The 27,429-nt window shown below is 44.3% G+C and overlaps 1 protein-coding gene across 1 annotated transcript; it reads left to right on the plus strand.

Moving 5' to 3' along the window:
• Positions 1-520: 520 nt before the first annotated feature.
• Positions 521-26,717, plus strand: WDR3 (WD repeat domain 3). The gene is made up of 26 exons (XM_079960243.1): positions 521-749; positions 1,333-1,542; positions 1,977-2,095; positions 2,530-2,608; positions 4,173-4,268; positions 5,081-5,191; positions 6,467-6,568; positions 6,690-6,787; positions 7,682-7,786; positions 8,471-8,701; positions 9,214-9,307; positions 11,273-11,374; positions 12,050-12,135; positions 12,456-12,591; positions 13,109-13,165; positions 13,937-14,037; positions 15,537-15,648; positions 15,772-15,906; positions 16,205-16,255; positions 17,820-17,885; positions 19,012-19,104; positions 19,934-19,981; positions 20,353-20,396; positions 22,780-22,908; positions 24,887-24,980; positions 26,071-26,717. Exons 1-26 carry the CDS (start codon positions 579-581, stop codon positions 26,224-26,226), a joined length of 2,826 nt encoding a protein of 941 aa, XP_079816369.1. The 5' UTR covers positions 521-578; the 3' UTR covers positions 26,227-26,717.
• Positions 26,718-27,429: the final 712 nt, after the last annotated feature.

Raw genomic sequence — 27,429 nt, forward strand, 5'->3', positions numbered from 1 at the left:
GTGTGTCCCAGCTCCACCATCAGTAAACATGTGCCCTGCATGCAAGTAGCATGTGAGCAGGGCTACTGGCTCTCCAGGTCACATACTTTGAGTAAGGTGTTGCTAATTTACATTGTTTACCTGCCTGATTAGAGTTGTAGAGTTGGGAGGGACTCCGAGGTTCATCTACTCCAACCCCCAGCAATGCAGGAATCTTTTGCCCAACGTAGGGCTCAGACTCGGGACCCTGAGATTAAGAGTCTCATGCTCTACCAGCTGAGCTATTCTTTGGCGATGTCCCAGGAAAATGAAGTTGTTTAGTTCCAATGGACCTGAACTGTATGTGTAGGTAACATCTGCACAGATGTATCCTAAAGGCAGTGCTAAAAGCATACGTCCATGTCATCCGTTAAAAATAGCAGGAAATGCCGCAAATACCATAGAATGTAATGTTTCTATGCTAATTCTTAAGAGCTGGAAGAAAAACAACCATTCCCTAAGAGCCAGTACTTATTTTCTTCATTTCTGCTTCAGAATTAACATTTGCCTCCTCCCCTTCTTGTCCAGACTGGATTCTGCAAAGACCTGCGAACCTCTCCATGGGGCTTACCAAGCAATATCTACGTTACACAGGCGCTGCCCTTTTTGGAGTGGTTGCCAGCCAAAAAGGCAATCTTGTCTATGTGACGCTGCGGGGCGAAAAAGGTCGTTATGTAGCAGTGCCGGCCTGTGAGCATGTTTTCATCTGGGATACTCGGAAAGGAGAGAAGGTGAGCGACTTTCATAGCGTTTGAGAAGGATGTGCAGTAGTCCAAGATGTCACGTTTCTTGCATTTCATGTATAATATTGTATTTTTGTTTGCTGTGGTCACACAGAGTTGTGATGGTGTCCACTGATGGCACAGTATTCCCTTTTGGCATTTTTCTCTTGCCATTCCCTATGCTGGATAGAACTCTGCTTATCCATATTGCATAGAAATACTTGAATCAAGCATAGGAGTTGATATTATAGCAGTGCCTCTTAGAGCACTTTCAGTGGTAATCTCTTTCTTGTTAGCAGTTTCTGCCCCTTTATTTATTTGTTAATACAGAATGTATTCCTCTTAGTGTGGAGTATATAGTCAAAATAGCAACAACATCAATTTTTAATAAGGTATTAGCAGACTTGGAGGAACCCCTGCACTTTAAATTGCTCTGAGTATATGATGGTTAACAGTAATTAACAAATCTGTGTTATGAGTCCTAAAGCTTGCAGTATATATTTAATTAAAAGATGTGTCCTTCCAGCCTTTTCTAGGTGAGCGTGGCTGTGCCACACCATATGACAACTGTCTTTTGTATTTCACCTTTCAGGTTCTCATCCTCCAGGGCCAAAAGCAGGAGGTTACTGCTCTTTCCCCATCCCCCGATGGTCTCCACTTGGCTGTTGGATACGAGGATGGATCAATCCATGTATTCAGTCTCCTAAGTGGTGAAGGAAATGTTACTTTCAATGGTCATAAGGCTGCCGTTACTGCCCTGAAGTATGATGAGCTGGGAGGAAGATTGGCTTCAGGATCAAAGGTTAGAAATTCTTTGGATAGCTGGTGGGTAATAGATGTAACTAAAGTGTGTCAACTGTTTGTTGATAATGTGGTTCAAATTTAGGCATGTGGCATGTAGTGGATGAGGTCTGGTGTGTTGGTTGAACATAACATCCCTGAATCTTCAGAACATTATTGTCATAATTTATAATTTCTGTTTCATTGTAAATTGCTTTGAGGGCCATGAAAAGGTGATACAATGAAGAAAGAAGGCCATAAAAATATCCAGCATCTAGCCTGTTAATATTTTTGTGTTTTAAAATGTGAGGACAAGGGTGAAGTAATACAGTGAGGTTAATTGTGGGTTGGTATTTGCTTGTTTCTGATGCCTTGAATCCCTTGCTCGGTTTGGTTTATAGTGAGCATGGCTAAGGCAGTAGCATATGTTCATTCTCAGTGTCCTTCTCCTTCTAGGACACAGATGTCATCATTTGGGATGTGATCAATGAGAGTGGCTTGTACCGGCTGAAGGGCCACAAAGATGCCGTTACACAGGTGGTCCTTTTGAAGGAGAAGAATATCCTGGTTTCCAGGTAAGGGTGCTCAGTTAAGAATACATCAGACAAACCTGCTAATATATGTTCTGAAGAGGGGTTAAGAGGGGTTGTGTCTCAGATGGGAATCATAGAATTCTAGGTCATCTAGTCCAACCCCTGCAGTGCAGGAGTCTCAATTAAAGCATCTATGACAGATGCCATCCAGCTTCTGCTTTAAAACCTCCAATGAAGGAATTGTGTGCTTCATCAAAGTTAAGCTGTACATGGCCCTGTTTTCTAGTTTTCCCACTTTGTAATGCATGTTTATGCTGACCTTGGAAACTCCCAGTTCACACACTGTGACTGATACTCTGTACACATGTGGCAGCCACGACAGAACAGAGATGCTTGACCCAGAGTGCTTAATATTAACCTAAGAGTCTAAGCAGGGTGAAGCTGTTGCCATTCATTGTCTGTCTTTTTTTTGACAGTGGAAAAGACACCCTGGTGAAATGGTGGGACCTGGATACACAACACTGCTTCAAAACATTGGTTGGGCACCGTACTGAGGTAAATAGGATGCAGAAGTTCATATAACAAGATTATGCAGAAAAAGTCATGGCTGTTGTTGTTTCCCTATTTCTCTAGCTTTGGTTTTTAGGCAAGGTAGGCTAAGAAGTGTTTGATCATAGACAGGTTAGAAAACAAGAAGTCTAGTTATGCTTGTTTAATTTAGAAGCTAGCCTCATTGAACTTACTTTCCAAGTAACTGCGGAATTTATTCCCAGCTAAATGTGTGCTTATGAGCATATCCTTAATTCATCTGAGAGATGCATCATATGTATTTTTGATACACTGTCAGCAGGAAGAATACCACCTTTGAATTGAATTTACATATCTCGATAAACTGGCTCCCGTTGTAGTTCATAATTTGCTTCTATTGTTAGTTCATCTTTAAGGGGAAGTATTGCATTTATGGTATGCATGATAAAATAAATGATAAATAAAAAGGCAAGTATGGCAATCTCAGGATTCACACAGTTCTATCCTTCCCCTCCCCCTGTTTCATTTAAAATATGTCATAACATTTGACAAGATGCATTCTAGTGATCCAGTCTACCAATTTTGTTGTGCAAATGTTTCATTTTGTTTCTCTGACAATACAGGAAAGCATGCTGTTGCAATAGTCAGTGAACCAGAAAGTGTGTAGTAGGATGTTGGAAGGGAGTGTTACTGGGTTGTTGTTTTTATTTTGATTATGTATTTTGTTGTTTTGTGGTTTTGTTCTGTGAGCCGCCTTAGACCTCCAGGTATATTCAGTCAATCAATAAATAAATGTTCCAACCAGTTTTACAGGTGTTTGTCTTGCACAGAACTTTTGGCTTCTACCTGTGATGGTGTGTGCTGTAGGATATTTTAATTTAGTATCTCTTAGGTAAAGCGGTACTAATTAATCTGTCCCCCTTTAGCAAGGGGACAGTATCTCTTGTGTGGCTGTCTTCCCCTTTCTCCACTAGAAAGGGTCAGTTCAAATTTTGCTTCCATAGACACCCCCCCCCCGACTGCCAAAGTGGAAGGAGTCCTCACCCAGTTAGGCATAAGGGCATTGTGCAGCTTCATTGCTGTGCTGTTTCTGTTATCTAAAAGCCCATAGTGGTTCTTTCCACATACATACACACTGCAGAATAACCAGCTAATACGGGGGGGGGGGGGGGGGGTTAGTCACTGCCAGCAGCAAGGAGGAAGGAGACATTTAGTGGTACAAGGAAACCAACCCTGATCAGAAAGAAGGTGCAGCACTGGAGGCCAGGCACAAGCTCCATTTTGCAGGGACCAGGAAAGGCATGGTGCTGGGAGGTTCACCATCTACAAAACATTCCTTCCCTTTTGGGGTCCAGAAGATTTTCTGGGATGGTTGAATTCTATAAGAAGGGGCAGTTCCAGAGCAACATGTTACAGGACCCCCTTTCTACTTCTCAAAAAGTGGCCCGTTTTCATTTAGTAGCTCTAGTTACATATTTATCCTACGAATACGAGGAATCCAAATTGGTTTTGAATTGTTTATTTATTGCTGTTAATGAGGGGGCTGATCCTAATTAAAGATAATGAAGCCCTTTGGCATGTTCTCATTTAGGTGTGGGGATTAGCTATAGTTTCTGATGAAAAGCTGCTTATCACCGGTTCTGCTGACAGTGAATTGCGGGCCTGGGACATCTGCTATTTCCAGGAGGTAAGAGCATAACACTTGCATCATAACATTTGTATCTGCTTGTTTTTATGGAATTTATACGATTCCTTTTTTTGTATTCCATATCGCTGGTTGCCTCCTTGAACACTTTGCAGAAGTGTGGGACGTAAATGTAAACAAATAATAATAATTTCCCTGTGCCTTGTTAACATTAGTCCTTTGACTATACTGCTGCCTGTCTTGTATTAAAAGTGGCCTAGGAAGTTCTGACAATGGCCTTTTGAGGAAAAAGTCACTTCCTTGCCTTTATTTGGACAATAAAGCTTTGTAGATGCAAAGCTGCAGGAATTATATATGGAATCTGTAACTATAATTGAAGGGATCACTTGTGTTGTGAAGCAGTCATCTCTAGTTCCTCCTACACGGAGGTGCCTCAGAGATTACTCGGCCACCCCATGGTTCCTCTCATTTCCTTCCTGTTGCTTCCTTGGATTAGGCCACATGCAGTATGAAGCTGGCTATTGGATTGCACTGGCTGGCCAAAAGGTGAATCTCTGAGAAGTTAAATAATAACAGTGACTTGCTTGCTGTTTTCAGTGGGCACAGCACTGTTGGAAGTCAGCGTCTGTTCAGCATGCTTTATGCCTAGTTGCCCCAGTTTTAGTTGTTTCACTAATTCAGTTGTCGAGCACTTGCCTGTCCTTTGGCTTTCAAGTGTGAGCATATCTTCCATTCTGCACCTGTTAAAATGTTAAGGGAATGAAGAATTGGCTTGCAAGAGGGAAAATGGAAGTTAGAGAGTGTGCCCTGTCATTATTCTAAATGTATTTTACTAATTTTGGCACCATAAACAGGAACCAGACCCAAGTGAGCCAGAGTACAAGAGAAGCAAAGGGCTTGTGGACTACACTGGAGGATCTTCTGAAGAGGATAGGACAGAAGATCAGGATGAGACGGAGGATGAGGTAGTTTTCTGCTTGTGATCTTAGGGATACAACATTCATGAGTCTTCAACATATGTAAAATCTGTTAAAATGTCCCCATCTGAAATGCATACTAAGGGTGAATGTGCTCTTAGTTATCACTGGGTACGTTTTCTGTGTTATTTGTGCACATGGGTCCATATAAAAGAAAACTAAAAACTCTGAAGGGGAGAATACACAATTGTAATGGACAGTCAGGTTGGATTCATTTGGTGCCCTAAGGATTTCTTACAATGTGGGTGAGGGTGTTCAGTCTACTCTCTCCTGTTCTTCCCCAAACAAGACTACCTGCTCCTTCCCCCACCCCTTTTTTAGCAGTAATCTTTGTTCCATAGAAATGCGTTCCTTTAATGCATTGGCAAGTTGATGCAGGATCTGTGTCAGAACGTTGGTTCCTCTTTGCATTAAAAAGTAATTCTGTGCATCCTTAGATTCAGTGCTGTAGCTGATCTGCTTTAAACAGCCTTGACTGCTTCTTGACCCACAATTCTGAGATATCTGCTCTGTAACTGGCCGCTGACCCTTGGTTGCTTTTGCTGTAGTTGGAGGCAAGCAAACTATACTGTGGAAGGAGAGTCTGGGAATCCATTCTTATGGTGTACTTACCTTGGCTTGCAGTGCTCGGTTGAACATCTCTTGATACTCTTACGTATCTGGAAGAATGTTTGACTTCCAGACCATCAGTGCTTTTAGGAGTCCCCTTGAAAGAAGCCATTTATGGTGTATTAGTACCAATTATTTGCAATACTGTCCTGAATTACTGTTCTCTTTTGATGTACGCTTTTGGTGACGTATTTTTTGAAAAAAATGCACTATGGTTGTGTCAGGAAACTGCCATCAGAGCAGGTGGTGGAAGGGCTCAAGGAGGTTAGGAGAGACTTAACAGCAGAGGAAGGAACCAGCAGGGGGAGAGAAGGAGCTCCGAGGGAAAGGGAGTCGGAAGAAGGGCTCAGGGACACTTCCAGCGAAAACAGTGAGGAGGTTTCAGGACCTCCTATAGGGACACCCACACCTCGCCGGAAATTGTCACGCCGAGAGTCCAGAAGACGCGTTTCCGTTAAGGAGCTTTTATGTTGGAAGAGATTCCGCAAACGCCCACTGTCGGATTCTGCCAGCGACTGAGGGAGCCATGCTTAAGGGCTCCGCTAAAGACAGAGTTTTGCTAAGCTGAGCAAACCCTGAGGGACTAAGCTTTTACGCACAAGCAGCTCATCATCCCATCACAGGTTGTTTTCAATTCTTTTTGTTTGCTTTTAGCACATCCTGAGATGCGTGAAAGCTGGTTCTGTCATGCGGGAAGGAAGGGACCGAGTTGTTAATCTTGCTACCGACCGCACAGGGCGGATTCTCGCTTGCCATGTATGTTATTAGCTTTTGGAACTTAACGGGGGGGGGGTGTTCCTACCTTTCTTTGAGCACTTTTCTATAGAGATTTCTGGTTCAGAGACCCCTGCAACTGACTTTGTTATCATTTTACAAGGGAACGGACTCTGTCCTGGAAGTGTTTTATGTCCTTAGCGAACAAGAGGTTCGCAAGAAAATTGAGAAGAAGATGAAGAAAGCAAGGAAAAAAGCCAAGTAAATGCATATTGCCGATACATTTTATTTTTCTATGCTGAGAACCAATAAAGGGCTTGATTCATGTCAGGATGGAAGTGTCCTATCCTATGCAAAGGGTTTTGAATGTAGCTTCATAATCTGTGATGAGTAAATCCAACACTTGCAATTAGAATAATAGTGTGTATAACATACAAATTTACATTTTATTTATTTTACATGTTGCTGAGAGGCTTGGTAAAATAAAGTTCTAATCTACTGCCTTTTAAAATGCATTTTTTAATCCTTCCCCTTAAGACTTGTGTGTGGAAGGCCTTGTCAGTTTTGATGGTGCAACACAGCTGCATAATACTCTGTCTGGCCCAGCTATGTTACAAGACCTTTAATCTACTTAGCCACCTTGAGATGGAGCTTAGGGCATTTCATGGGAAATCTCAGCAATGCAGCTCTCTTCTGCCCTCTTAGCGCAGCACAAAACAAAGCAGATAACTGTTTAGTAGTAGAGGATTTGGCAGAGGTGGGAAGTCTCCAATTTGCTGAAATATATTGGATAGTGGGAGAGATTGAGAAGAGCAAGTAAATTCCACCTAAGCAGTTTCAGGGGAACAAAGAGGCACTTTGGAGTTAGTTGACACCCCCTAGAGCAGTGTTTCCCAAACTTGGATCTGCAGCTTTTTTGGGACTACAGTTCCCATCATCCCTGATCACTGGTCCTGCTAGGCAGGGATGATGGGAATTGTAGTCCATAAACAGCTGGTGACCCAAGTTTGGGAAACACTGCCCTAGAGGTTGCGTTTGGCTCAAGAGCTGCCAGTTGTCACTAGCATGACATTATCCTGTTTATATGCACTTTTGCTCTTATTTTCTGACTCGAGCTGAGGTTAACGTTTGTCTCATTTTTCTGGTTTTTCCTAGGAAGAGGTCAGGTGTGGAGGAGGAAGAATGTGATATCATTGTGGAGTGCAGCCTACAAGACAAGATTCAGCGTCTCACTAACATCAAAGCTTCTTCTAAAATCAAGTGAGTTCAAGGCATTAAGGGTGTTGCTCATAATTTTGATGCTCTTAAAGAGAGCTAGTGTGGCGTAATGGTTAGAGTGTTGAACTATGACCTGGGAGACCCAGGGTTCAAATCCCCACCACAGAAATCCCAGAGCAATTAACAGTAAAAGGGACGAGAGAGGGAAAGGAGAGAGCTCAGAGAAGCCAAGGGTTATAAAGGATAAATGTGAGCAAGTATAGTTACATGTATGTGAGCTTTTTTTTTTAAGCTTGTGTGTTTCTTCTGGTGTAGACTTTGATGGATTGGGAAATAGGTGGCATGATGCAAATTTCTGGGACAATTCTAGGTAGTAAGGCACAAAGGGTGGAGGAGCTATTTAAACAAATAAGAGAATTTTGGCCGCTGAGAGTGATAGAGCTGGATGAGAAGAGTTGTGCACTTTGTCAGGTTGCACGTGTGGAAAATGGGCTGGGACAGACCTGGCAGTGGAGGGTTCCAAACAAGGAATTTGCACAGTGTAGAAGGGATGGGGACCAAGAAAAGGGAATTGATGAGAGGCAGGGCTGCCACTTGATCAGAACTACAAGAGAAAGGGACGTTCTGAGCTTGTGTTTTTATACCTATACCATTGTGCTTAGCCCCCTCAACTCTTTTATCTGCTACTTGATGTTTTCTAACAATGTTGATTATTTTATTAAACAGGTCTTTTGACTTGATACTCAGCCCAAAAGGGGAGCTGAAAGCCACTGTAATGCTCCAGAACAACATAATCGAATCTTACAGCCTGAACCCAAAAGTGCAGATACCCCAAGTTCTACAAGTGTCCAAAATAACTATTGGTGGTCACCGCAGTGATGTCAGAACCCTGGCATTTAGCTCGGACAACATTGCCATTCTCTCTGCTGCTGCTGAATCAGTTAAGATTTGGAACAGGTATGAAATGCCTCTGACCATTGGAGGAGAAACTAGTTGCAGTAAAATGTTTACAGGAAGCATTAAACATCTTAACTTTAGATATACTGTATATTCAGATGGATTCACATTGAGTTTAGGAAGAAGCCTTTCTTTTTTGCCATTGATCTTTTGTTATCTTCTAGTAGCCACAGATGAAGCTAAAAACTTGGGGTTGTGCCAGTCACTAAACTAATTTGGCACAAGGCTTCCTTGTGGTTAAGCTTTTTTGAAATGAAGGGCCATAGTCCTTTGAAGGAAAGTGATGGTGGCCTGCATATGCGGTTTTGGCATTCCTTTTGGCATTCCTTTTCCATTCATTCTCTCTCACCCACACCACCCATTCATTCATAGTATCTCCCTTCCTCCCTGCAACATCACCCATTCGTTCACATGTATGTCAGGAATGTCATGTGTTCCCGATTTTACTGAGTCTTCCCCCCGATTCTGCCTTCTCTCTATGTGTAACTTTCATGTGCCATTTCTAATTCCAGGTCTACCTTACAATGTATCCGGACCATGGCATGTGAATATGCGCTTTGTTCACTCTTCGTTCCCGGAGATCGGCAGGTCATTATAGGAACCAAGGTAAATTTCTGTACCTTCTGAACCTGAACGATCCCCCGCATGTTTCAAGTATCATCTTTAGAGGAAGTTCAGTATGTCTAACTTAGAACCATGTGGAATGTTATTCTTGGAGGCATAGCTCCGCAACAAATGGAGTCCTAAAGGGAGATGCAGTTTAGTCCTAGGTATACAATCTGAGAGAAAAATCCTTATTGTACAGCTAATACCTGATTTTTAGTATATTGCTTTGGCTAGATAAGCCTCGGAGCAGTAGGGAAGTATACTTCTATGTGTTTTCCAAATTACTCTGAAGACACGGGAGAAAATAGGTTCCTGTGATGAAATTTTTGGATTTGTTTGAAGGCCTGTGGCTGGGAATGTTTTCTCATACATGGCTAACTTTGACCACAGCCATTATAACACCATATTTTTCAAACATGGAGTTATACTTCAGGTGACTTGGAAGAAAATTGCAGAATTATAATGAAGAATTTATATTACCATACCTACTCATGAGTCAGACTGTGGATGTGCTAAACTGCTCCTGGTTGTCTTCAACTTTAAAGAGTTTTGAATTCTTCATCTATACCTTTAACCATATGAGTGTGCTAAGAGCATAGCTATGAGTGAAAAATGAAACACAAGAGATTTCCCTGATATTGCTGCCTCTCTCCTGCACCTGGGACCTGATAAGGAACTGTCTTTTGTTTTGGCCAGAGTGTAATGCAAACTTTTTCAGCAGGGGGCCGGTCCACTGTCCCTCAGACCTTGTGGGGGGCCGGACTATATTATGAAAAAAGAAATTAACAAATTCCTATGCCCCACAAATAACCCAGAGATGCATTTTAAATAAAAGGACACATTCTACTCATGTAAAAGCACGCTGATTCCTGGACCATCCGCTGGCCAGATTTAGAAGGCGATTGGGCCGGATCCGGCCCCTGTGCCTTAGTTTGTAATGGTGTAACGTCTCTATTTCTTCACTGGCATCTCCCTTGGGTGTAATTATTGAAAAATCAATAGCAGTGAAAATCATTGTTGCTAAGAGAGAGTTACAAATCAGCAAGTGCCTCGTTTGAATCTTGCCTCAACCAATAAACTCATTAGGCGCACCTTTCTTTCTCAGCCTCAGCCCCCTTCAACCCCAAATCTGCATTATGGGATAAGAACGCCCACCTACTTTAAAGGTAAAGGTAAAGGTACCCCTGCCCGTACGGGCCAGTCTTGACAGACTCTGGGGTTGTGCGCCCATCTCACTTAAGAGGCCAGGGGCCAGCGATGTCCGGAGACACTTCCGGGTCATGTGGCCAGCGTGACATCGCTGCTCTGGCGAGCCAGAGCCGCACACGGAAACGCCGTTTACCTTCCCGCTGGTAAGCGGTCCCTATTTATCTACTTGCACCCGGAGGTGCTTTCGAACTGCTAGGTTGGCAGGCGCTGGGACCGAGCAGCGGGAGCGCACCCCGCCGCAGGGATTCGAACCGCCGACCTTTCGATCGGCAAGCCCTAGGCGCTGAGGCTTTAACCCACAGCGCCACCTGCTTTACAGGATTGCAAATTAAGCTGCTAAGCTGCTGTTGGGTCATTGCTCAAAATAGGATGCTATTCTAGACAGATGTACCGTATTTTTCACTCTATAAGATGCACCAGACCATAAGATGCACCTACTTTTTGGAGGAGGAAAACAAGAAAAAAATATATTCTGAATCTCAGAAGCCAGAACAGCAAGAAAGCAGTGATCCCTCTTCCTGTTCTGGCTTCTGGGATAGCTGCGCAGCCTGCATTCACTCCATAAGATGCACACACATTTCCCCTTACTTTTTAGGAGGGAAAAAGTCTGTCTTATAGAGCAAAAAATACGGTAATTGAATCTGCCTGACCATCCCACTTTCCTTCCTTCTCACACTTGGAGGCTATAATGAGTTACCTTCTGTAGAATTTGGAATCATCTCTGTAACTAATGATCTGGCTTCATTATTGCTTTAGACAGGGAAGCTGCAGCTATTTGATCTGGCTTCCGGGATTTTATTGGAGACCATTGATGCTCATGATGTGGGTTTGTGGTCTATATGTCCTTCTTCAGACCAGGTAATTAAAGCACACTTTCTAATATCTCACCATATGAACAGACTCAGGCCATGTGATACTCATCTGAGGCCCTTCTTCAGTTGCCCCCTGCTTTGGTGGTCCAGAGGGTAGCAACAAAATAATGGACATTTTCAGGGGTCGCTCCCTGCTTGTGGATTGCTCTCCTCAGAGAGGCTTGCCTGGCAACATCAATACATAGCTCTAGGTACCAGGCGGAAACATTTCTTTTCTGCCAGGACTTTGACTCTTAATTATCTGTAGTCTTGAGTGGGTGGGCTATGTTTTAATCCTTTTGAAAACAGGATTGTATTTTAACATTTTCTTCATTTTGCTTTTATGCCAGCTGTAATGTATGTGTTTGTTTCCCTTTAAGTTACCATGGTAAAAAAGTGACCAATAAATTTAAATAATAATGATTCATATGAATTATTTTAGTGGTACCACATTTAAGGATGCTCATTATTGTCTATTATTATTATTATATTTATATTTATATACCACCCTTTATCAAAAGATCTCAACAATTAGTGCTATCATGTATTGTGATTACGTTTTTAATATGCTTTTGTATTTTTATAGTTTTTTATTTTCATTGTAAATCACTTTGATACTTTTTGTAGTGGTAAGTGATCCATACATTTGATGAAATAAATCTGAATTTTCCTTTCCCATCAGCGTGGCTTTGTTACAGGAGGTGCAGATAAATGTGTCAAGTTCTGGGAGTTTGAACTGGTGAAGGATAAGGACAGTGTCCAAAAGAGGTGAGGGTGTTTTTTCAGGAAGCAGAGCACATCTGAACTCCACATTTGGTCCTCACTCTCTTGGGAGTGTGCAGTTCCCTCAAAAATAGAGCACAACATTGCCTTCCCATCTGCTGACATCTGCTTCCCAACATAAGTTTCTCCTCCCTGGGAGAATGTGGGGAGAAGGGTGGGTGTATGGCAAACCTCTCTCTAAAGGGACACTAAACACCGAGGTTTGGGGTCTCCTTGCCTAAGAACTTGCAATGCACATCTAACAAAGCTTTCTGAATTTGCTGGGCAATACCAGTTCCATCAGTTTTATGCTTATACGATCCTAGGCTTTCTGTGAAGCAGACACGCATCTTGCAACTGGATGAAGATGTACTCTGTGTACGGTACAGCCCCAACCAAAAGCTTTTGGCTGTAGCCTTACTGGACTGCACTGTGAAAATATTCTACACTGATACCCTCAAGGTAAGCAGCACTATCTTTGGAAATTTAGGTCCAAAACTCTGGGAAGCAGTTGCCGCTTGCTGTGATGGCCTTTTGGTTCCCTCATCTTACATGTTTTCACTGAGAGATCTTGGCAAGTTCATTATTTTTCAGTATTCTGCAAATTGGGATGCAGAACTCCCCATGTGAGTCTGTAATAAAGAGGAGGCTCCAAAGTAGTAGAATGTATGCTTTGAATGTACAAGGCCCCATGGTCTAATGCTGCCAACTTCATTTAAATGGATGTGATGTGATCAACATTGAGACTTTGGCAAGTTGCCATTCAAAAGCAGAAAATACTGAGATAGTATTTTCAGCTTTTGGTTGTGAGAGGATGGTGGAAAGGGCAAGGTTCTTCCACACGTCTGCACACTTTTCATACATTGCTTTGAAAGGTTTTTTTGTTTGTTGTTTACAATCAAGTGGCGTATATAAAATTTATGCCATTAAATAAAGAAACCTGTCTAGCTGATATACATGTCGTCTTCTTGCTTTCCAGTTCTTTTTGTCTCTCTATGGACACAAGCTGCCCGTGCTGTGCATGGATATCTCCTATGTGAGTATGCCATTTGTTGGAGTTTTTGGCATTCTTCAGTGATGGAACTGCATATTGCAGTTCTTCTCCATGACAAATGCACACCCCCCCCCCAGTTTTAAATCTTCTCTGTGCTGCTTCATGCTAGTCTCATAATTCAATACAGACCATAGAATGGCATGAGTGGAATGAAGGCAAGAAGTTGTAGCCTCGTTGTGTTGAGGAGCTCTTGCTCCCCCAGTGGTTAGCTTGAAGGCAGCCCAAAGCTGTGTCCATACCTACTTTGGTGTGTAGACATGTAGAATCGGGGCAATGTAACTGTAGTTCTCAAATTCTGTTTTCAGTGAGAAAGTTGAGTAATGGGGTGAGGCTGATTATCTTCTCTGGCAGTGTGCAGCAACATGAGATTGTTTTTCTTTTAACTTTGGAAAGTTATGTGCACTGATTGGAATAACAAAGTGCTTGTCTATTGGGACATTCCACGTGGCATAAATGGCTGGTGTAATGAAATTAAGAGAGTAACACAGAGCTTCTTGGAGCCTGAGTGCTGCTTGCCTAACTGCTGGTAGGGATACCCATATTAGGTGCACTGAAATAAGACACCTAGGGTTGGCTGCCTGATGATGAGAGCTAAGAAATTTATTTGCTTCACTTTCCTTGAAGCATAACACAATATCTTGTTCTGATCCAAAAAAGTGTGTGTTACTTGACAGGACGATAGATGGAAGCTGGGGGTAATCATGCTCTCACATCCACAACTGAGTTCCCTTTTCTTTCATTTTTCTGTTATAGGATGGGGCATTAATTGCAACTGGCTCTGCTGACAGGAACGTGAAGATTTGGGGCTTGGACTTTGGAGATTGCCACAAGTCTCTCTTTGCTCATGATGACAGGTGGGCAGATATCAAAGGGCACCTAGATGCCCCTGGTGTAGCATTTCTCCCCGCCCCCAAAACTAGGTTTCTCTGGTGCTTAAGTTCACAATTGTCATAGCCTCTGTGGAGTCCAACATACGGGGCTGCATTCTGCAAGCTCTAGGCTAGAATGCCCATTAAGTTGGCCTTGCTGAATCTTCTAGTCTGGAGCCTGCAGAATGCTTCTTTCCATCCCCTTAACTTTGGCATCAGACACCTCAGTGGAAGGCAGGTCACAGGGCCTCAGCTGCACAGTTCTGTCGCCATTCATTGGTCTCCCAGGTTAGGAATATTAAGCATGTTTCTATGAGTTGATCATGTTGTACGGTGTGCGTTTTCTTGTAGGGATGATTGCAGAGTGGAGAGTGGGGTGCGGAGGGAGCACACTCCCCACCCGCAGGCACCACAGTCTGCCTGCACCGTGTGACCTTGGGGGGGCGGGGCACCCCCCCTCACAGACAAAGCCACGGCTGTCTGAACATTGTTGCCTCTGTCTAACCCTTTGCGGTCTCTGTAGTCTGCGGTGTCCTGTCTGTAACCTTTGTCTCTGAGACCTTTTGTCTCCTTCATCATACACTGTGCAAGGGGAAAACGACGCGGTGGAAACAGGTGCCAAAATAACTTTGTACCACCCCATGATCTCGGGACCGGAAGATGTGTAAAGGCACAGCCCAAAATGTATCTGCCTGGTTTGCTTATTTGTGTCAATAAAAGGAGGCTCCGCAGGGCTGGCCAGCAGCCTGCATGCAGCTCACCTGTGTGCAGTTCACCTGCATTATCAACTCCTGCCTCATGTCCATCACTTCATTTTCTTATTGTGGATTTGCACTTGTGGTACTTAAGGGACCGGGCTGCAGGGCAGGCATTCACTGCTTGTGTCTATGTGCTTTGGGATCTGAGTTTTTGTAGGAAAGAGAAGCCGCAGTGTTTTAGCCCTGAGCTTTTGCTTCAAGACATCACATAACTTGCTAGCCCTTTCTGTTCACAAAACCCATGAAAACAGTTCAAGGAAAATGCTGGTGATAGCTTAGTTACCGGTAAGTCATGCTTGGATTAGAACCATTGATTTCATTGAGTCTACTCTCAGGATGACTACCATTGAATATCATCTTTGGACCTCACTGGAGAAATCCCTGGTGCTCCTATCATTTTTAAGTTGAATGCAACATAATGTTGCATCAGTCGTGCTGATGGGACTTCTGATGACAGCAGCAGATGCTTCTTGGCTCTCCTTGAGTGCTGTTTCATGGCTGCTAGTGTTTCTTTTAGAAGCACCTGGGCTTCTGGAATGGAAGCCACAGACTCCAAAGGGAAGGACTAAGGACAGGAGAATGGAAGGAAGTGGCAACTGAAGTCATAGCTGCATGTATCTTTTCCCTTTCTAAATAACCTCTGAGAAACGTAGAAATGTTACTATGAATGTTGTGTTGGAAATGGTAGTGATCTGATACTCCATATCTTTCTCTTGTTCTCTTTAGTGTGATGTTTCTTCAGTTTGTACCCAAGTCCCACCTCTTCTTTACAGCAGGGAAGGATCGCAAGATTAAGCAGTGGGATGCTGATAAGTTTGAGCATATCCAAACCCTGGAGGTAAAATAGGAGACGTGTGTATTTGCCAATCTGGAAGCAGAGATCGCTTCTGTTGATTGCTAGACATCATGCAGAATGGTCTCTCCCCTTTCGCTCCTCACTATCTGCATATCTGATTTGTAGGGGCATCACCAGGAAGTGTGGTGTTTGGCACTCAGTCCCAACGGAGACTTTCTCGTCTCCTCTTCTCATGACAAATCCTTGCGTCTCTGGGAAAGGACCAGGGAGCCCATTGTTCTGGAGGAGGAGAGAGAGATGGTAAGAAATGTCATCCTGTGTAAGAGGGCACCTTTGGTATCCACTCTTAATCTTAAAAGGGATCCAGATTCCAGTTCTTGTGCATCTTTTCCTTTTAAAAATAACTAAATATATTTGTGTGTCCATATTTTGTGGCATTCTTTCCAAGGTTGTTGTTTTTTTAAGTTACTTTTGACGTAAAAGGACCGTGGGAAGGAGATATGTACTGGAAAATGTGCTGTTTCAGGTATTCTGAATTTGAAGCAGTTGTGTTTTAGTGCTTGCTAATGCTGACAAACCGAATTATTTTCCTCTGCAGCAAAGAGAAATGGAGTATGAAGATAGTGTAGCAAAGGAGGACCAGCCCGTGGTAAGTAATATATGTTTGCACATTCAAATGTTCTTGCTCCAAAGTCAAGCAGAGGAGTTTCCTGGGAGTCTCAAGATGCGATTCTCCAGCTGCAATGGAAAGTCCACACATTTCAGTGCTTTGGGGGATGTAAAATATGTCAGCTCACATTTCTTGGCTGTGTTTGTGCGTGACATTTCAAACGCATGTTTTGGGTTACCGATTAGATTGAGCTTGGAGATAACTTGAACACTTGCTCTGGTAATTAAAATAACATTCAGTTCTCGTTTGTGCCAGAATTGTCACTTAATCTGGTTTCCAGAAAACCATCATATGCATTTTGGCTTACCACTTACAAAGCGCCAGAAATGTTCTGAGCATCACTGCACGCATATTAGACAGCCCTTGCTTGCAGGCTCACAATTGTAATACAAAAGGAACGCAAGCTTTGGAGTAGCTGCTGCTTCATTGAATGGTGGATGGGACCAAGTTGATGTTTTTCCAGGGAGACAGGTAGTGCAGCCTTCCTGTGGCCCCTACTAGATGGTAGAGGCCAGAATGTGCCTCCCCTAGCTTTGCAGTCCCAGGGGAGGGGAAAAGCAAGCTTCCTGCACACCCTTTTCTGGACCATGTCATGTTGCTCTCCTTCTGCTTGAGTGAGGCAGGGGAGCAGTTTCCCACTGGAAACAATACCATGATAATTTCAGATCCCAAGAAGCAGGTATGCTGCAAAGCCCAACTGCTTGAAGATTTTCTGAGGAGTGTATTCAACTAACTTTTACTCAGGTCTAAAAACTTCAGTGGGTCTACTCTGAATTATAGTTAACTAAAACCCTATATTTGATTCTAAGTGAGATCTTAACATTTCTAAACAAATTAAATAGATATTAGTTGCTAACCCAATAGTTCATTTGATGAAATATGCAAGGAAATGAATATGCATTTAACAGAATTCAGCATTGCCCAGACAGGGTCAGCTATGCTTCAGTGCAACAACATTGTGGTGTTTCTGTAGTGGAAGAACATAAACAAAAGAGCAAAATGTAAACTGCTTAGGTGGTCTTTGTCAACTAAGCAGTATACAAATCTTGTAAAATAAAATGAGAAAATTGCCCTTAGTAGTAACCCTCAGCAGTAACCCTCATCACCCACTTCAGTCTGGAAGCAACAGCAGCTCATAACTTTACCACAGCAGACCTGTTGCTGTTTTATATGCCTTGTGTCACTTGGTTCATAATTTCTTCCCTGCTAATGAAACAAGGAGACAGATTGGCACTGTGTTGTTGTTGGCACCTGTCTGTCTTGAGAGACGCTTTGGGGGTGAAGTCAAGCCACTGAAGAATCACAGCATCTCGGCCTCCCCTCTCAGCCTCACTGATGTGGTCCAAAGGAAAGCAGAGCGATATGTTTTGCACCAGCTTGGCTTTGCACTAAAAACTGCGACAGGTTAACCGTTCCTGTTCTGTTACCATTCAAATTCAAACACAGACCAATGCAACTGTTCTGAGGCAAACTGGAGCTAAAACTGCTTTGGCCATCATGATGTTACAGAGGCTGTGACACCATTTTTTTGGTTTCTTTTCAGGTTCCTGGGGAGACTCAGGGAGAGGCTGGGTTAGCAGGAAAGAAGACCATTGAAACTGTCAAGGCAGTAAGTTTGACCCTCCAGGTTCCTTAATGCGGGGCGCTCATTAGGGAAAAAAGATGACTTTCTGACTCTCTAGCTTGGAGTGTTCTGTTTAAAGCTCTGGTTACATGTTAGTGCTAGGGAGAGTCTCTTAAGGAATCACAGCTTTTAAACTGAATTAGCCTTCAGCGACCTCTTCAGTGAGAGATGGAAATTGCCCATAACATGCAAGTCATGTCTTCTGTGACAGAGATGTGTTGCTGACCTCTGCAGAACTCCTCTTGATGATCACCACACTTATTTTTCTACCAGTTCTACAGTTGTGGGAGAAAAGGCAGCACTTTCTCAGCTGCATTTTGCATGTCCTCTTGTTTCAATGGCACTTAAAGCCATGAGAGGTGGAGTGGGCACAGGGGAGGTTACAGCAGTCTGCCACCCCCCAACAGCCACCATGAGGATCAAAAGAAGAAGAATTTCATTACTTATATGCCGCCCATCTGAGTGGGTTGCCCCAGCTATTCCGAGCAGCTCCCAAATATTAAAAACACAATAAAATATCAAACATTAAAAGCTTCGCTATAAAGGGCTGCCTTCAGATGTCTTCTAAAAGTCAAAGAGTTGATTTCCTTGACATCTGGTGGGAGGGCATTCCATAGGACAGGCACTACTATCAAGAAGGCTTTCTGCCTGGTTCCCTGTAACCTCCACTTGTTGCAGTGAGGGAACTGCCAGAAGACCCTTGGAGTGGGATCTCAGTGTCTGGGCTGAACGATGGGGGTGGAGATGCTCCTTCATTTATGCAGCTATTTAGGGCTTTAAAGGTCAGCACCAACCCTTTAAATTGTTCTCGGAAACGTACTGGGAGATCCTTTATGTAGATCCTTTATGGCCGGTGCTACACGGTCCCGGCAGCTGCATTCTGGATTAGCTGTAGTTTCTGAGTTACCTTCAAAGGTGAGTGCATTGCCGTAGTTCAACCATTCTGGCGAGACAGTGCACAGGCAGGGCCTCAGCCGTCTCACCAGGTGAAAATGTGTTTGATTATTCCACCCTCTTGTGCATAATCAAATGGATGTTCAACTATCTACTCCGCATTATCACAGCACCTTCATTTTGTTGCGCTGCTGATGTGCCATTTTTGTGTTTGTAGGCTGAACGGATCATGGAAGCCATTGAGCTGTACAGAGAAGAGACAGCCAAGCTGGAGCAGCATAAAGTGATCTGTAGAGCGGCAGGAAAAGAGGTAGGAAGGAGTTGTGGTCTGTTTTCTGTTCAGCACAGTGTGGTGCCAGTTTCTTTCTCGGAACACTTTTAAAAAATCAAAGAGAAGGAGATCAAAAAGGGTAGCACAGTTGTTTGGTGATCTCACAATGTGTTGTGTGCAATTCATTTATTCATTTTATATGTATGCTGCTTTTCCACCAAAAAATGAATTAAAATGCTCGAAGTGGCTTACAACAAAGGAAACAGGAAAACTTTTTAAACAAACACTACAAAAGGAGCTTTATACACTGGTGCCTCGCAAGACGAAAAGAATCCGTTCCGCGAGTCTCTTCGTCTTGCGGTTTTTTCGTCTTGCGAAGCAAGCCCATTAGTGGATTAGCGCTATTAGTGGCTTAGGGGCTTAGCGGATCAGCTGATAAGCGGCTTAGCGGATCAGCTGATAAGCGGCTTAGCGGATCAGCGGCTTAGCAGATCAGCTGATAAGCGGCTTAGCGGCTTAGAAAAAGGGGGGGAGGAAAAAAACCCCCACAGGAACTCGCAAGACATTTTCGTCTTGCGAAGCAAGCCCATAGGGAAATTCGTTTTGCGAAGCGCCTCCAAAACGGAAAACCCTTTCGTCTAGCGGGTTTTCCGTCTTGTGAGGCATTTGTCTTGCGGGGCACCACTGTAATAACATAGCAAAACAATAACATAGTACCAATTTAATAACAAAGCAAAACAAGGGCAAACGTAATAACATACCCAAACCGCCGCATTTCAATAAAATAAATATAACAGTATTACTTAAACCATTATGCCTTTCTGCAGAGAGACGTGTGCCTGACTTGCAACCTGCTTTCTTTCTGCAGGTTCCTCTTCCAGTAAACCCTGTTCTCCAGGCATATGGCAATATTTCGGTAAGTGAAGTGTGTGGCCGCTTTCTGGAATTTTGAGATATGTGGAATGTTAAGCTGCCTTTTCCTGGCATTCTTGTGTTCCAGATGGTGTGCAATGCTATGGAGGGGAGGTGGGGAGTTGTCATGGGTTGGGGTATGAGTGTTTTAATTAGTTTGACTTACTCTATTATTATTCTGCTGCTGCCTGTTTCGATAAAAAATAATTGTCTTAAGAAACTGAGACACTGAGATTGGTTTGCAGGCCAAACCTTTCAACACTCTGAGTGGGATGTGGGGTTCTTTATAGAGCCAGAGAAATCGTTACGAGATACAGATTTTTCCATAAGAAATTTCAGCTAGCAATGAAATCCACTCTTGCCCTTTTCTTGCAGCCCTCTGCTTACGTACTGGATGTCCTCAAGAAGGTTAAGTCAAGGTGAGTACCAGGAAGCTGCTTCAAAGTATTGTGAATGGCTCATAGGTTTGACTGAAGGAGGAGCTGAGGTTGGAATAAGATGGTTACACCAAAGTTGTGTGTCCTCTGGGCTTAGGACGTATGCACATTCATGAAACATGAAAGTAGTTATTTCCTGGGAGGTTTTTAAGCAGAGGTTGGATGGCCACCTGTCATGTATGATCTAGTTGAGATTCCTGCATTGCAGGGAGTTGACCTTCAAGGTTCCTTCCAGCTTTACGGTTCTGTGATTTTATGTGTTGACACAGCTTGCTGTGAGAAGGTATTTGAAGTTGAGTATTTGAATCTGGACCTGCGGGTGGCGCTGTGGGTAAAACCTCAGTGCGTAGGACTTGCTGATCGTAAGGTCGGCGGTTCGAATCCCCGCGGCGGGGTGAGCTCCCGTCGTTCAGTCCCAGCTCCTGCCCACCTAGCAGTTCAAAAGCACCCCTAAATGCAAGTAGATAAATAGGTACCGCTTTATAGTGGGAAGGTAAACAGTGTTTCCGTGTGCGGCACTAGTGCTGGCTCGCCAGATGCAGCTTCGTCACGCTGGCCACGTGACCCGGAAGTGTCTTCAGACGGCGCCGGCTCCCAGCCTCTTGAGCGAGATGAGCGCGCAACCCTAGAGTTGGTCACGACTGGCCCGTACGGGCAGGGAGGGGTACCTTTACCTTTTATTTGAATCTGGAATATAAGATCTGCAGGTTCTGGAGATGTACAGTACACAGAGTCCTTGACTATTGGGGTCGTAAGTTATAGTGCATAGTGCATGGTGAGGACCAAAGTCAGTACTCTGCCACCAGAGTGCTTTTGACTGGAGATGGCAGGCATATGTGCAGGCTTTAGGAACATAGGAAACTGCCTAGCACTTAGTCCAACCATTGACTCACTTAGCTCAGTACTGGCTGCCCTGACTGGCAACAGCAGTTCTTCAGGATCCAGGCAGGAATCATAGAGTTGCCAGGATCTGAACCTGTGTGCAAGCAAAGGATCTACCACTGAGCTCTGGTCCTTTCCCATTGGGAAACAGGCACTGTGAGGTTGGCACTTGTGAGTGTATTTAACATTGCTTACAACTTCTTTGCAAAACGGTCAGCGAACTTTCTGCAGCAAGTCTTGTTATGGAATGGCGGGAAGTTTGTGTCCTGGCGGAGCTATGGCTAGAAATTGCAAGAGTTGACATTTAAGCCTCGTTCCATCCAGATGATCCCTGCTTTGCTGATCGGTCACATGAAGTTCCTTCCTGGGAAAGCAGGCAGTAACAGTGGCAAGCAACTGTTGGGAAAGCCTTGCTTTGGCAGAAGCTGTTGCTGTGCCACCTTTGTGCTAGAGAAGTGTGGTCCAACATGCAGTCCAAGTGCTCCCTCAAGGCCTTTTTTTTGGGCAGTCCTCAAAAACATTTGACAACCCCCCAACCCTCACACTACCTCCCCAATGCCAGGCAAGTGAGGTACTGGACTTTGGGAAGGAGGCATGAGGGCTCTGACAGCATCCTGAAATTCTCTCAACTCCTTCCCAAAGCCTCGTTGGCACTTCCCCAGCTTTGGCAACGAGATGGGAGGACTCTAGGACACTGCCAGAGCCTCATGCCTCCTTCCCAAAGCCCAGCGCTTCCCCCTCCTGCATGGCAAGGCAGTGTGCAGCCCATGGATTCTGTGTCAAAAGTACTCTTGTGGCTCATTTGGTATGAAAAGTTGGGTCCCCCTGTGTTAGAGGCATCCCACTGATAAGGGCTTGCTATTATAGCTTGATGCTAGGCCTGGGCAATGTATTGATACATCATCCAGTGTGAGAGCCAGTGTGGTGTAGTGGTTAAGAGCGGCAGTCACGTAATCCAGGGAACCGGGTTCGCGTCTCCGCAGCTGCTGGGTGACCTTGGGCCAGTCACACTTCTCTGAAGTCTCTCAGCCCCACTCACCTCACAGAGTGTTTGTTGTGGGGGAGGAAGGGAAAAGGAGATTGTTAGCCGCTTTGAGACTCCTTAAGGGGAGTGAAAGGCGGGTTATCAAGTCCAAACTCTTCTCTTCTTCATCCAGGATCAGTTTGAGGGTCAGACTGCCATAGTGTTTTGACCCAGCAGTATATTGCAGGTGGGGCTTGCTGGCCAGCCGACACCATACCTTCCTGCTCCGGTCGAGCAGGCGGACGGTCTCCTTCCTCCTTGTTCTGGGTGCTGGTGGCGGTGGGAGCGGTGGCAGTTTCACCCGAGTGCCTTGCAGGGCCTGGGCCGATGCTCCTTCCTTTTCAGCATTGTGATGTATCACTGAATTGCTGATACATTGAAATGTTGAAACCTGAAATTGCCCAGCCCTACTTGACGCCTGGGGTGGGAGAATGCCTTACTCTCCTCTCTTCGTCACAGTGAATTGGAAGAGTCTCTGCTGGTGCTGCCCTTTTCGTATGTGCCCGACCTCCTTGAGCTCTTCAATCAACACCTCCAGTTGGGTTCAGAGGTAGAACTGCTATGCCGAGCTCTCCTGTTCCTTCTCAGGTAAACCCCACGGCTGAAAAGAGTGCAGGGAAGCTTCCTGGCTTTGAAGCAGGTCATGTCTAGCCCTGCACCTTGAATGGTTCTGACCAAAAGGTGAATGAGCTCTATGGTACCATAGAGACTTCCTTTTACAGTGGTGCCTCGCAAGACGAATGCCTCGCAAGACGAAAAACTCGCTAGACGAAAGGGTTTTCCGTTTTTCGAGGTGCTTCGCAAGACGAATTTCCCTATGGGCTTGCTTCGCGAGATGAAAACGTCTTGGGGGTTTACTTCCTTTTTCGTAAAACCGTTAATGCCCGGGGAATCCGCGCTCCGCAAGACGAAAAAATTGCAAGACGAAGCAACTCGCGGAACGAATTAATTTCATCTTGCAAGGCACCACTGTATTCTTAAAGCACAGGCTTTCTCAATGCTTCCAGTGACATTAACTTTATTAATAGGCAAGTGTTGACAAACCGTTGCCTCTTCAATCCCTCAGGCAGAGCTATCTTTTAAGAGGCTTTCTCTATCGCTTATTTCAAATAGTAATTTCCAGCTGGACAGTAAACTGAGTTGCCAAACAGCAGCACATTCCTTAATTCTGTTTCAGCCCTTGTATAGGGAGAAGACATCATAGTCTCCGTTTAGGTCTGGTCTTGGCAAAACCAGACTTCAGTGTGAATTGCTCTGCTACCTCTCCGTTTTCTTCCTCCTCCCCTGCAAATTGAGGCATCATGGTAGCCTTAGGAGAATGCCCAGAAAGGCTCTTTCATAAGCTCTGTATTTCTCCATCAGATATGTCACTTAATCATCAAACCTGGCATCTACAACATGGTGTCTCTGAGTACAACAGCATCTGTTAATAGCTCTCCTGGCACCCGTAAGAAGCCTCTGCACTCCTCTCCTGCCTACTTTGCCAAGAGTTTCTCCTCTCTTTGGAAGTGGGAAGGGAGCAAATTCTGCCTGGAAAACTACAGAGTTGAGAAAGGAAATGGAAGACATGTTGCTCACTCCCACTTCCTCTTTCAGATGTCTAGTTTTGTAGGTTGAGCCTGGCGCCGAGGTAGAAAGCAGAGGGACCAGGAGGGAGAGCAGAGAAAGAAAAGAGGAGGGGGGAGAGTGGTCTGACCAAAAAGAAATGGAAAGAGTGTGTGTTCTTTCTCTCTGGGTGGCTCTGTGCTTGTTTTTAACCTCTTTTCCTTTCTGGTTCTTGCTTTGCTCCCTCCTCTCCTGTTGGGGAGGGCGGGTGTCTGCTTGCTACTCTCCCCACCCTATTTCTCTCGGTGGTCTCCTTGTTGCTTCTCCTAATCTCTTCTCCTTGGGGGATCTGTTTTTTACGATGACCAAATACAATGAGATCCAACACTGCAACAATGAACCCCCCCTAATTAACATGACAATTCAATAGAAAAATGACTGCCCTCCACTTTCTGTTTTACTTTACCAATGTGAAACACTTCAGATTGAAGGGTGTCATCTTGTCGATCCCTTGTAAGAGTGTGAAACATCTCACTGACGCTCTGGGCACCTCTTAATCAACCAGGAGGCCAGAAAAGAGTAGATCTTATACAGTGGTACCTCGGGTTACTTATGCTTCAGGTTACAGACTCCACTAACCCAGAAATAGTGCTTCAGGTTAAGAACTTTGCTTCAGGATGAGAACAGAAATCGTGCTCCGGCGGCGCAGCAGCAGCAGGAGGCCTCATTAGCGAAAGTGGTGCTTCAGGTTAAGAACAGTTCCAGGTTAAGAACGGACCTCCGGAACGAATTAAGTACTTAACCCAAGGTTCCACTGTACTAGGGATTATATAGCTATATATGAAATTTCATGCATATCAGTTAATATCTTGACCCTCCTTCACGAAAATAGCTGTTTATTTGGCCGTTTTCCTATGTTGTGAAAAGAGCCAGAAAAGAGTAGATCTTCTAGATTAGTCTGGAAACCAAAACTTGGCAGTCTGACAGTGAATTTTGGGTTCCCTCCCCACTCCATCCCTAGGATACACTTTGGACGGATCACAACCAATCAACTTCTTGTTAAGATGATGGAGGACCTGAAGAAAACCACCATCTCTAAAGTCAGCCAAGTGAGGGTAAGTAAGTGTGCACCGATGGGAAATTTACACAATCTCTGGGTAGTGTATGTAAAGGGTGCAAATTTTGGATGCCCATCAGCTTTGCCCAAGCCGTACTGCCTCTTGATCCCTCTTCTGGTGTCCGTAATGGCGTGGGACAGCAAGTAAGTTCTGGTTATCACACGTACAGTGCCATAAACCTCTAATTATGAATCTTAGTATTTGAGATTTGCATTTATTATAATAATAATAATAATTGCATCATTGCAGATTAATCTTTTACCATTTTCCTATTTAGTTTCTTGAGTCTGTCCAGCTATGCTAGCAATGTGATGAGCTTAATCATGGGGTCGGAGCATGTGGTTGTGTTGGGGACATTGCTGCAGAAGGCCTCCATGGCAAGCGGTCTTTGCCTTGGCTGGAACATTTGCAAGGAGTTTCCCCAGGACACCATTAGCACAACTACAGTGGTGCCCCGCAAGACGAACGCCTCGCAAGACGGAAAACCCGCTAGACGAAAGGGTTTTCCGTTTTGGAGGCGCTTCGCAAAACGAATTTCCCTATGGGCTTGCTTCGCAAGACGAAAATGTCTTGCGAGTTCCTGCGGAGTTTTTTTCCTCCCCCCCCCCTTTTTCTAAGCCGCTAAGCTGCTTATCAGCTGATCCGCTAAGCCTGTTACTTTTTCCAGATTTAGGGGCCCACCTGCAGTTGAAGGAGGATAAAGTTGGAATATTTTATTGGGTAGTTGTGAAGATTACTGAGGAAATGAACACTGTGCTATGCTGATGGTTCTATCAGAGCAAGATTTTCGACTTCCCAGACAAAATGATCCCCTCTCCTTCCATGCACTTTTCTGGAAGTGTTCTCACTCCGAGCCAATTTTGTGGGGGGGGGGGAGGAGATGGGAAGCCTCATCACACAAATGGAAGTCCTTGTAGGGACTTCAGCTGACAGGGTTCATTAGCTGAATCTTGCCCACTGTCTCTGTCATAGTTTGGTATTAAAACAGTAGGGAAAGAACCACTGAAGTTGGCAAGTGATGGCAAAAGCATTCCACGTCTGCTCTCTCCCTGCTTCTTACGTAGGTCTACTTATGTTCTGTCTATAGGATGTGCTGGGATTTAATATGGCCGGCCTGCAGTTCCTAAAGAAAGAAATAGAAGCCAAAGATGAAGTGACTTTTTTTGCTGATGCTACTGACCGATTTGAGGAGAAAAAAAGGAAGAGAAAGAAGAAACAGAAGATGATTCTTGCAATGGTCTAATTGGGGCATTTTGGATTTGTTGCTCCAGGAGAATGCGGGTTTGTTGTCTCCAGCACAGAGGGGTGTGAGGTTCTGTGGAAGCCTAACCCGAGCTGCGTCAGATTGTCACTCACAAATCAAAAGGGAGGGGTCAGAGAAGGATCAAAACACTGCCCCCCCCCCCTCACCAGCTTATATTTCACCTACTGGCTGCAGCTGCTGCTTTCGCTGATCTGTGGCCTTGGCACCTTTTAAACAGACCTCTCTCCCTGCCCATCAGCATAGTGACCCCACATCACACAGCCAATTGGATTTGGGAATGAGTCGTCACCAAGGCTAAATCATAAGGACAGTACTCCCTGCCCTCACTCAAATGGACCAGTATTTTTGCCAGTTTTCAACAGCATTCCTCCTCCACCACCATTTGGTGCAGATGTGTTGAGTGAAGCCTTTCCCCAAATGTACTTGTTTAGCTAATCCCTAGAATTAAAACCTCTTTTCATTCTACCATCTTCCTTTGCAATTTAAGCTTCATAGTTGTTTCTCAAGCCATTTAAACACCGAAGAGGAGAAAATGTTTTGATACATTATATCTGTTGGGTTCAGCTTGTTTCCTTTGAAGTTTTTCTGAACTAAAGTTCACTGAAGAGTTACAGAAGTTTAAAAAGCCCTCAAACGGTGCATGTACTTATTGACTGAATGCATCCATCAAGCAATGGGGTGATGCATTTTCTGAGAGGGGATGCATAGACCTTGTTTAGATGCTCCAATACGGCCACATTCCAAATGCAAGCCAGTAGCTAAATTATTGTGTTAGCTCTTAAACCAAATCGGCTACAGGATTGAAAGGTCGAAGGGAAATAAGTAATATTCCTCACTTTATCATTATCAATGTGTCTCAGGTGTTCAAGACATTTTGCATTGTCCGCTCTTAAATAAACTGCAGAGGTGTGTATTAATTTGTTCACAGAAGCAACCTTATCCACTACTCACATTTGGCTCACTTTGGTTTAGTTCAGGAGTTGCCAGCCTGTGAAGCAGCTTTAGGGAGCTGGGGACGGGTGCTTGTGTTGCATGTCAAGGGGTTTTTCTGAGTGTCTATTAGATTGTGGTGGTGAAGGTTATTCATGCATGCTGTGTGAGTCTGAGATGAATGGCAGAATTTAGAAGCTTGAAGCTGATTTCTACAAACTTGAAATGCAGGATAATTCCTTTCACATGCCA

Source organism: Podarcis cretensis, assembly GCF_951804945.1.
Source record: "Podarcis cretensis genome assembly, chromosome: 17".
Classification (NCBI taxonomy): Eukaryota; Metazoa; Chordata; class Lepidosauria; order Squamata; family Lacertidae; genus Podarcis; species Podarcis cretensis.